At 36.7% G+C, this 10,971-nt stretch overlaps 1 protein-coding gene across 4 annotated transcripts; it reads right to left on the bottom strand.

Annotated features, from left to right (window-relative positions):
• Window positions 1-21: 21 nt before the first annotated feature.
• Window positions 22-9,549, bottom strand: amdhd2 (amidohydrolase domain containing 2). Of its 4 annotated transcripts, none has more exons than XM_048187681.1 (12): window positions 9,398-9,549; window positions 8,730-8,848; window positions 8,292-8,428; window positions 7,993-8,132; window positions 7,251-7,305; window positions 5,189-5,401; window positions 5,007-5,095; window positions 4,662-4,806; window positions 4,391-4,498; window positions 1,716-1,784; window positions 1,516-1,617; window positions 22-651 (listed from the first exon to the last, which is right to left on the bottom strand). In XM_048187681.1, the coding sequence occupies exons 2-12, from the start codon at window positions 8,810-8,812 to the stop codon at window positions 632-634; spliced, it is 1,161 nt and encodes a 386-aa protein (XP_048043638.1). In that variant the 5' UTR covers window positions 8,813-8,848; window positions 9,398-9,549; the 3' UTR covers window positions 22-631. The 4 variants fall into 4 exon arrangements, with proteins under 4 accessions (XP_048043638.1, XP_048043621.1, XP_048043629.1 ...); XM_048187664.1 differs by having other exon boundaries at window positions 22-631; XM_048187672.1 differs by having other exon boundaries at window positions 22-631; window positions 9,413-9,517.
• Window positions 9,550-10,971: the final 1,422 nt, after the last annotated feature.

The raw sequence follows: 10,971 nt of genomic DNA, 5'->3' as shown, positions 1-10,971 counted from the left end.
GAAATAAACAGAAAATGGTAGTAAGATGGATATCTTTAATACATATATCATATGCGTTTTCCACATTCAGACTTACAAAAAAACGATCAGTAATGAAACATTATTACACTGAAAAATAAGAGAAAACCTTAAAAATGTTGACAAAAGAACAGAACATTGGGATCAGTTGATTAAATTGTCCATTTTCACATTAGATTGGAAGCACTGAAATATGTAGGTTATTACTGAAAGAACTGAACCCTTGAGATTTACTTTTATTTGTCATATTTGAACAAGTTGTGTTTGACGTCCTGCATTTCAAAGCAACACACATCCAAAGACACAATATGTGATATTCTGGCACTTTTTGAAATGCTCCGAAGATGCATTCAGCTACAGTACATGAGCATGAAGAGTGTCATAATATAACAGTGCTTATATAAATGTAGTAGTTTTAAATCAACAAAATTAAATGAAATTAGAGAGAATTATGTGTTTTGCATTCATGAGTCTTTTTGGTGATCCAAACCAAAGAGAAAAAACTCCAATCATTCCAGCAGAAGATAGTCCAGATGATGTCACTTCCTCCAGACCCGCTGTCCAGCAATGTAGGTTTCCCTGACTGTCAGTGTGTCATCAAGTACTACAAAATCTACAAAACAACCAACATAACTAGAGGCATTTCATATTAAAGTCACCATGAAATCAAAATTGACAGTTCCTGTTTTTTTATGAAATATTGCAGTATTTATTAAAAATGATTTATCTGTGCACATCGTTTTTTTTTTCATGTGCCTCAATCTTTAATCACAATAACTTCCCCTTCCTCTTGCAGCAACTTCTCTGATTCTGTGTTACTGGCACGAGGGCCACATGAGATTGACCAATAGCAAACCAACACCATCCAATCAATTCCACATGGACAAAATCAAGCCCCAGCCTATATTTTTGCTTGTTTCAGAAGCTTTCGCTCGGATATACGCCACAATAGGGAAGAAAAGACTATCGCAACTTCAGTATTCCGTGAACATATCATCTATCCAGTGGCCACTTTATACTAGGGCTGTCAAACGATTAATCGCGATTAATCGCATACAAAATAAAAGTTTGAGTTTGCCTAATATATGTGGGTGTGTAATTATTATGTATATATAAATACAAACACGTTCATGTATATATTTGAGAAATATTTACAAGAATATTTATTTATATATATAATTTATATATAAATAAAAATATTTTGTACATAAATAACAAATTTCTCTTAAATATATACATTAATTTGTATGTATTTATATATACATAATAATTACACACCCACATATATTAGGCAAACTCAAACTTTTATTTTGTATGCGATTAATCGCGATTAATCGTTTGACAGCCCTAATTTATACCTCTAATAATAACCACTAAAGTGTGCAACTAGATCTTTATATATTCTGAACATCACACTGAACATCTAACTAGAGCTTTTTTTCATAATAGCTACACAAGTTTATGACTGAAAATCAATCCTGAAAGACGCGTTCATACCTGCATCTGTGCCGTACTCCAGCGTTCCCTTCCTGTGACTGACGCCCAGCATCTGAGCAGGATGCAGCGATGCAGCCTCTAATGCGGCTTCAACAGTACAACCTACACACACACACATCAGAAAAACAAAACCTCTATGACACACACATACTACGAGTAATGAACACACCACCACACTCGAAACACGCAAACACACTGACCTGACACCTCTCTGAAGTGTCTCACACACATGTCCATGGTTGCAATGCTGCCACTCAAAGTTGTAGTGCCTGAAATCATGAATGAATTAATAAAATACACTTTATTATCCCTGAAGGGACATTTGTCTTGAACCTGGTGCTGTACAAGTCAACAAAAGACTAAAATTATGATTAGGAGAAGTAAATAATAATACCTAGTAAAGCATTTCACAATAAAAATCATATTCAATAAAAAATACATTTTAAAACATCAGTAAATAATACCTTATAGATCAAACATTTAAAATAAAAACCCTACAACAAATGTGTACATTTTCTAAAATATACTACCCAAAAGTGTTTATTTTTAAAGAAATTAATATTCTTATTCAGCAAGGATGCATTAAACTGATCAAAAGTGACAGAAAAAACATGTATAATGTTACAAAAGATTTAATGTTACAAAAGATTTCTTTTTTAAATAAATGCTTTGAATTATCTATTCATCAAAAAACCCTGAAAAAATAAAAAAAAAATAAAAATCAGTTTACACAAAAATTACATTTCTGAAGGATCATGTGACACTGAAGACTAGAGTAATGATGCTGAAAATTCAGCTTTGAATCACAGGAATAAATTACATTTTAAATGTTTCACAATATTACTGTTTTTTACTGTATTTTTTAATTCAATAAATGCTGTCTTGGTGAGCGTAAGAGAATTCTTTCAAAAAATCTTACTGGCCTTATTAATAATAAATAATAATCTTATTGTATATCCATCTTACACCTGCACCTTGTCATTCAGTATTTTAAGTGACATATAAGTAAATATATATCAACAATTCCAGCAAATAATTACACCCTTATCAAAAAAAGAAAAAGAAAAAAAAGGTGTACAGAATAAAGTAATTAAGCCCCAAGAAGTGCTCCAGTCCGTGTTGTGCCTAACAACACCCCTTTAAATTCACTGTAAACCACGGCTTCTTAGGGATTATTGATTTTATAAAACGGTTATTTCACATATACAAATATTAAAGCAAATATATGTATCAATGCAACTTTCATGAATTATAATCACTAAAAGCCTTCCTTCCGCTGGAAAAAATAGTCCCTGACGGTGCTCAGCAACAGAATGTGTCATCTCATGGAGGCCAACTAAAAACAGACTAGGAAAAGTCCGATGGTGGCAAAGACTGTTTGAGTGAGTCAGTAGCGAAAACTTTTATTTTGAAAGGACTGATACTGTTGATGCTGTCAGTGTCAGGGCATGGGAAAACCCCTAACTGTTAAAAGGACAAGATATCGCAGCTGACATTTTTTAATATGAACATAGGACTGACCTGAAGGAAAATGCTATATACACTGAACAAAATTATAAACGCAACACTTTTGTTTTTACCCCTATTTTTCATAAGCTGAGCTCAAAGATAATCCTTCCACCTCACAGGTGTGGCATATCAAGATGCTGATTAGACAGCATGATTATTGCACAGGTGTGCCTTAGGCTGGCCACAATAAAAGGCCACTCTAAAATGTGCAGTTTTATCACACAGCTCATTGCCACAGATGTCACAAGTTTCGAGGGAGCGTGCAACTGGCATGCTGACTGCAGGAATGTCCACCAGAGCTGTTGCCCGTGAATTGAATGTTCATCTCTCTACCATAAGCCATCTCCAAAGGCTTTTCAGAGAATTTGGCAGTACATCCAACCACCCTCACAACCGCAGACCATGTGTAACCACACCAGCCCAGGACCTCCACATCCAGCATCTTCACCTCCAAGTTCGTCTGAGACCAGCCACCCGGACAGCTGCTGCAACAATGTACACAATTCCTGGAAGCTGAAAACATCCCAGTTCTTGCATGGCCAGCATACTCACCGGACATGTCACCCACTGAGCATGTCTGGGATGCTCTGGATCGGCGTATACGACAGCGTGTTCCAGTTCCTGCCAATATCCAGCAACTTCGCACAGCCATTGAAGAGGAGTGGACCAACATTCCACAGGCCACAATCAACACCCTGATCAACTCTGTGCGAAGGAGATGTGTTGCACTGCGTGAGGCAAATGGTGGTCACAGCAGATACTGACTGGTTTTCAGACCCCCCCCAGACCCCCCCAGTACAGTAAAACTGCACATTTTAGAGTGGCCTTTTATTGTGGCCAGCCTAAGGCACACCTGTGCTTGATATGCGACAACTGTGAGGTGGAAGGACTTTCTCGGCAAAGGAGAAGTGCTCACTAACACAGATTTAGACAGATTTGTGAACAATATTTGAGAGAAATAGGCCTTTTGTGTACATAGAAAAAGTCTTAGATCTTTGAGTTCAGTTCATGAAAAATGGGGGCAAAAACAAAAGTGTTGCGTTTATAATTTTGTTCAGTGTAGATGCAGGTAATACAAGCTTCAGTGAACAGTATCAATGAGAACAAACATGTTTACATTGCTAAGAGTTTTTGTGTAGTGATACACAGAACCGTTGGGTGAAGCGGTCATAGCTGTGTTTTATTGTGAATAAAACAGCTATTGACCAATCAGAATCAAGGACTGGAACTAACCGTTCCATTTTAAACTAACAGTCAACCTACAATATGCCCAAATGAAATACAAACAATTTTTCACTCAACAGAAGTGGAGGCATTTGGGTTCATCTGCTGCATAGAATGAAAGCAGGGAGAGTATGATGCAGACCTGCAACATATGCGTGAAGCCCCTGGATGTCAATCTGCTGCTGTCCGAGTGAGTGTCGGCCCGGAGGGAGACCCATCGCTGTCACAGCGTCAGTGACCAACACCAACCCTGCCACACACAAACACAAACTCTGTTCTGACACACACATTAACTTCATTCATAAAACACAACCTGAGAGGGATGCATTTAATTCAAATGTATGTGAGTAATGTATTACAGGTTCAGTATTCTGTACAGATTTGTGGTTGTGTGTTTATTTGTGTATGAATACCTGCGGGATGAGCTCTGTGGGCGATGCGCAGCGCTGCAGGGTGTGTGTGTATCCCGTCTGCGATCATACCATAGTAAACATTCTGACCTGGTGGAATACGATCGCTTGTAAGCAATCCCACAATGCCCGGGTCCCGGTGATGAAACTATAACAAAACAAAATGTTAAATACCTGGTGTGCTGGTACGCATAATCACTCATGGTATGCATGTTTGTGTTTAAAAATATTACTAAATCGATTAGTTTGCATGGTAAGATTATGGAATATAGTGTTTAAACGTATATGTGTGCACCAACATATTCTAATGCAAATACACGTGCATTAATGCATGTGTGTGATACTAACAGGCAACATGGCATTGAATAAGTGTGTAATGAATGTGGCTCCATTCTGCACAGCCTCTTCAGCCTGAGAGAGATCAGCCATCGAGTGACCTGGACAGAGAAGCACTTTGGAAATGCTCAACCTGGAGGAAATTTTATTAGCAAAAATAAAGCCTGTGCAAAGCTTGTTACATCTGTACGCACCCAATGACACCGCTATGCCCCTTCCTGACAGTTCACGGATTGCAGCCGCGCTATTGGCCAGTTCTGGTGCGAGTGTTACCATGGCGACATTGTCCAGGTGGCCATAGGTCTCCATCAGGTCGGCCACGCCCCCGGCTTTAAAAGTGCGGAGGAACTTCGGAGGGTGGGCGCCTCTCTTCTCTTCACTGATGAACGGCCCCTCCAGATGAATACCTGAAACAAACAGGAGGAAATACTTAAAATAAAAACAAATTTTGTAGTAAAATAAAAAATAAATAAATAATGCTATTTGTGCTATTATTATTTTAGTATAATTGAGATACTTTAGTTTTTATTACTATTTTGAATTAATTTTTATTTTTACATTTTTTTGTTTTTAATTAAATCTGCAGTCCGTAACTTTTTTTGTTAAAAATTATCCAAAATAAATTTTTGAGCAAGTATATCACCAGCCAGTGTTCAAAACTATCTCCTTACCTTAGCCCAATTCACAACTTTAAGTTTGTAATAATGTTTTATAATTCGGATGGTACTGCTAGGTTTCAGCGGGAAATTCTAACATGTCGCCGTTCGTCTTTGCGTCATTACGTCACGTCTGTTTACAGAAAGAAGGAGTCCCAGCTAGTGGGCTATATGGAGCCGTGCCGAGGCACAACCCGTGTAAAAATAATAATTCCGCAAATAACTGCAATTGCAGGTTTCAAACAGAGATGGCGACAAAGAGGCAAAACTTACGGACTGCAGCTTTAAAGGTGTTATATTGACAGCTAGTGGTTGAAATGGGTACTGCAGTCTAACTTCAAAATATTGGAGAGTTGTTTCCCCCACTCCCTCCTCCTCAGACTTGACACGCACATAGGTTTACAGATTGAGGACATGCAACAGGAATGAGCGCAATGACAATGGAAGGCGACAAGCTTTACACAGTAAGCTAATAAGCTAATGTATACATTTGCAATGTTTTTATTGGTCAGGATGAATCTGCAATCTATGACCCAGTTCATTTGCCATCTTCCATTGCTGCAATACGCTGTGTTTTCCACCAGCTGGTAACCCGGGGTGTCGAAATTCTATTGGGTAAATTGGCAGTGGGCGGGATCACACAGACCAAAACAAAAACGGACATTCCGACAAGGAACACAGATTTCAAAGTAGAATAGCTGGCCAATGTTGGGGAAAGTTAGTTTTAAAAGTAATGCATTACAATATTGTGTTACTCCCTAAAAAAGTAACTAATTGCGTTACTTTTCGTGAAAAGTAATGTGTTACATTACTACTTTTTTTCACCTGGGCTTGCTTGTATTATTTTTAATAATAACAAAAAAGTTCTAATTTTGATAAACATTAAGGCCCTTCACACCAAAAGTGAAATGAATAAGCCTCAGGCTGAAGGAAATGCATATTTACATCTGTACAGTAGAGGGCGCAGCTCAAACAAACCTTTCAGCTGTGCTGCCATTCTGGATTAAAGAAGAATAGGATACAGGAGAAGGAAGTTCAACACGTACTTTAGGAAGTTCTAAAGTAATTTTTGCTTATTAGTATGGTTGAATTAGATAATTTAAGGTCAGCAGCAAAGACACTGGTTAATAAAGTGAGATTAAATACATGAAGTATATTTGTGTAACATAATATAGATAATAATTACAGGTTGCTGAGATTGCATTTCACTGTTTGAGGAATACTGAATGTTTTCATGCAAGTAAGATGTACGCCTCTGCACTTTATTTCTCTCAACATGGGGACAGGAGCTGTCAGTCAATAAATGTGAAAAAGTAACTTGCGTTACTTATTTGAAAACGTAACTTAGATATTTAGTTGTAAATTGAAAAAGTAATCCGTTACTAGACACTTGAAAAGTAATCTGATTACATAACTCAAGTTACTTGTAATGCATTACACCCAACACTGTACCTGGCTGTAGAATTGTTTTTCAGAGAAACAAGTATTCTCTGTTTCCTAAATCTCTGCAAACACATTGTTGTATTCCTATGCTTTAGTACAGTCAAAAAATACATACAGCACCTTCAAAGTTTAAGAAATTTTACTGTGTGCATCTTACCTAAAACTCCTGCTCCTTCAGGGCCTCCATCCTGAACTCCGAGCTCAGGAAGGACCTGTGGAGAGAAAGACCTCAACATTACCTAATGCTAAATATATGCAAACTATGCCACTGTTCCTCTTTAAGTGTGATGCGAAACAAGCTGATGTGTGAAGAGCATTGAACTGAAATCAAATCATAAGATGTATTTTCATACGAATCACTTCATAGAAACTACAAACTACCGTTCAAAAATTCTACTACAAATAAATGCTGTTCATTTACTTTCTAGTATTCATTAAAGAATCCTGAAAACATGAATCATGGTTTCCACAAAAATATTAAGCATCACAACTGTTTTCAACATTGATAATGATAATGTTTCTTGAGCAGCAAATCATCATATCAGAATGATTTCTGAAGGATCATGTGACACTGAAGACTGGAGTAATGATGCTGAAAATTCAGCTTTGATCACAGGAATAAATTACATTTTAAAATATATTACAATAGAAAACAGTTATTTATAATTGTATAGTATATTCATAATATTTCAGCTTTTATTGTATTTTTGATCAAATAAATGAAGCATTGGCAAGCAGAAGTGACTTCTTTCAAAACAAAAAAATGAGACCTGAATAGATACCTAGATACAGTCTCAGATTAAATAAAACCTGAAGGAAAACGAACAGGGATGTATTTGTGGGTGTGACTGTGCATCTGAGAGACTAATGAAGGGCAGTGATTGGTGTGTAGGTTTCACCTTGTGGTATATGTCTGGTGGAGACGTGACGAGAGTCGGGCAGAAGGAAGTGACACCGTGTTCTAGAATCTTTTTGGCCACCACAGCCACGCCCCCTCTGATGTCACTGCTGGCCTGGGAGAAGTCAATGCCATATCCACCTATGAGTGTGAAGAGGGACGGAGCATAGCATTAGAAGATGTATTAGCGATTTTTACACAAACCGGTGAATGCAACAATGACAACCCATTATGTGCTTCTACATTAGTCCTATGCTGGTTTCAGCATGTGTACTGTATGTATGTATGTGTGTAGTTTACCATTTATCTGTACATCTATGAATCCAGGTGCAATGATTTTATTCTCGCAGTCAACTTTGTGGTCCGCAAAACCCTCCTCATCGAAGAACAGCCTCTCTGGGTTCAAAATCTTGCCCTCGCGAACCCACAAGTCCTCCCTACAAATACACAGATTTCGTCAACGTGCAAAAAGTCCAAAGATTCCATCTAGAAGTCTATGCTCGAGATGTCATAACCAGCTTTTGAAACAAATGATTACATCAAGTATAATATAATATACATTTATATTATCCAAAATATAACACAGTATTTATTGAGATTGTAAAGGCCCCTGTTTGGCTCAAATATGTGAGAGTGCATGTGAATCTGGACGCCTTAAGCAAAGACAATTATATTTTAATATAAAATTTGAATTGTAAGGAAATAAGGGGTTTGTAGACAATAATTAAAATCTGTTACCATTGCAGTCTGTGGTCCTTCAGGATCCTACAGTTCACAAACTGTGTGATCGGGGCATCTGAGACACTCTTATTGGACGGCATCTCTCCCGAAATCCCACCCTTACACTTAAAAACAACCTGTGAAAAGAATCAGAAATGTCAGGTCTTCTAAGTGGATCACACATACATACATATATATACATACATACATATACATATATATATATATATATATATATATATATATATATATATATATAATTAAGAACCTATAGAGTTATGTATAAGGTACTTTTTTCACATGTTTTATTAAAAGTGCTATACAAATACACTAAACTTTGTTGACCTCCATAAAACACAATGATCTAGCAATCATTGCCCTTTTGAACGCATTTTATCTGTTTTTATGACACAGTATTTAACTTAGAACGGTCAAACAGTTTTTCCAGTTAAAGAAACCTACCATATTTATATGGACAACAGTTGCACTGTGATTATTATTATATATATTCATAATGGCACCGATTTTAAACATCAAGCGTTGCTATTAGTCATACTGTTACAATGATGCAGCAGATGGTAAACAAACACACCGGAAGAAGCGATCGAGCTCTTGATTCATTCCTCTTACGGATACCATAACATGACAGGCACATGATCATCGGCTGTAGTTTCATAAACACTTACCTTTAATTCACATACTTTTACTATGATTCGGTCCGCGCGCTTGTGTTCCGTAGGAAGTCCGTGAGCCCAGTGTGTCACGCGCGCTGTCAGCTGATGAGGAGGCGTGGCCAAAGTACACGCGCTTAGAAAGTGTTTAAAACAGCAAATATAAACAAAATATATTAATGAAGTTGTCATATATTTGTTTCATATATGTGACATATTGTTTCATAATTGATTTACTGTTTAAATTTAGAGGAAATCAAATAAATTGCTAAATAAAGATGTTTAGGATTTGTCTATAGAAATTAAACAACAAGCAATAGATCAATATAATGTAATAATAAGCCAAATCAAATAAAGGGCAAATGTAGTATGTGCCAAACCTATCCAAAATGACAACAGGGAGCCTTTCATTCACATGTGTGGATTTGTAAGGCACTCTAATATCAAGGTCAAGCACAGGCTACTGTATCTCACTCTGTGTGCAGTGAGGCTACACATTGTGTTTTTGTTTTGCTTCTTAATATCAAAGGACAGATTTGAGTTGCTGGCTTTACCCTCGGACACAGACCGCTCACACCTGCGTCATTACTGTTGGGAACAGCCCTGTAGGGTGAAACACAGGCCTTCATTTCCCTTGAACCTCTAACCTGTGTCTGACAGTGTGGTTGTCACATTCACAACATAACACATTAAGAAGAACAGAACAAACAAACGTTCTTCATTACTAAATCAACATGTCAGTGTTTTTGAGGTTATGTTGTTGCCTTGAAGTTTGTTAAGAGTGCTTTGAACAGGCTATTATAGTTGTGACATATGTTAATGCACATGGGAGTCCTATACAGATGCTTGAAACACCTAAACAAACAAATCTGTGAGCATTATTGGTGAAAGCAACAATATTTTTGAGCTTTGTTTGTGAATATAATTATTACAAAAGGGTTCAAATTAACCAAGGGTTCAAATTAAGAGGAAAAAGTAAAAAGGGGGGACAAATTAACCAAGGGTTAAAATTAAGAGGAAAAAAGAAGGGGGGAAATTAACCAAAGATTAAAAAAAGAGTGGAAAAGAGGGTTAAAATTAAGAGGAAAAAAGTGTGTTAAAATTAACAAAGGGTTTAAATTAAGAGGAAAAAGTAAAACGAGGGGGAAAATAAACCAAGGGTTAAAATTAAGAGGAAAAAAGAAGAAAGAGGGTTAAGATTAGCCAAGGGTTAAAATTAAGAGGATAAAAGAGGGGGGAAATTAACCAAAGATTAAAAAAGAGGGTAAAGAGGGTTAAAATTAAACAAGGATTACAATTAAGAGGAAAAAGAGGGGGGAAATCAACTAAATGTTAAAATTGAGAGGGAAAAAAATTAAAAAGAGCGTTAAAATTAACCAAGGGTTAAAATTAAGTGGAAAATTAAAAAGAGGAGAAAAGTAACAAAAGGTTAAAATTAAGAGAAAAAAGACTGGAAAATTAACTAAGGGTTAAAATTGAGAGGAAAAAAGAGTGGAAAATTGATCAAGGGTTAAAAATAAAAGGAAAAAAGGAAAAAAAAAAAGGGAAAAAAAGGGGAAAAAAAGGGAAAAAAAGGGGGGGGGGGGAAT

This window comes from Megalobrama amblycephala, linkage group LG1 (genome assembly GCF_018812025.1).
Source record: "Megalobrama amblycephala isolate DHTTF-2021 linkage group LG1, ASM1881202v1, whole genome shotgun sequence".
In the NCBI taxonomy this organism is placed as follows: Eukaryota; Metazoa; Chordata; class Actinopteri; order Cypriniformes; family Xenocyprididae; genus Megalobrama; species Megalobrama amblycephala.
The sequence above is the reverse complement of the archived record's forward strand: the minus strand, read 5'-3'. Positions and strand labels throughout refer to the sequence as shown.

Coding starts and splice junctions, on each gene's coding strand:
- amdhd2 (XM_048187690.1), bottom strand. CDS start 9,387: ATGAAACTACAGCCGATGATCATGTGCCTGTCATGTTATGGTATCCGT. Junction 8,429..8,729: donor AAGGACCACAGACTGCAATG/GTAACAGATTTT, acceptor GTGTATTTGTAG/GGAGGACTTGTGGGTTCGCG. Junction 4,807..5,006: donor TATTCAATGCCATGTTGCCT/GTTAGTATCACA, acceptor GTTTTGTTATAG/TTTCATCACCGGGACCCGGG.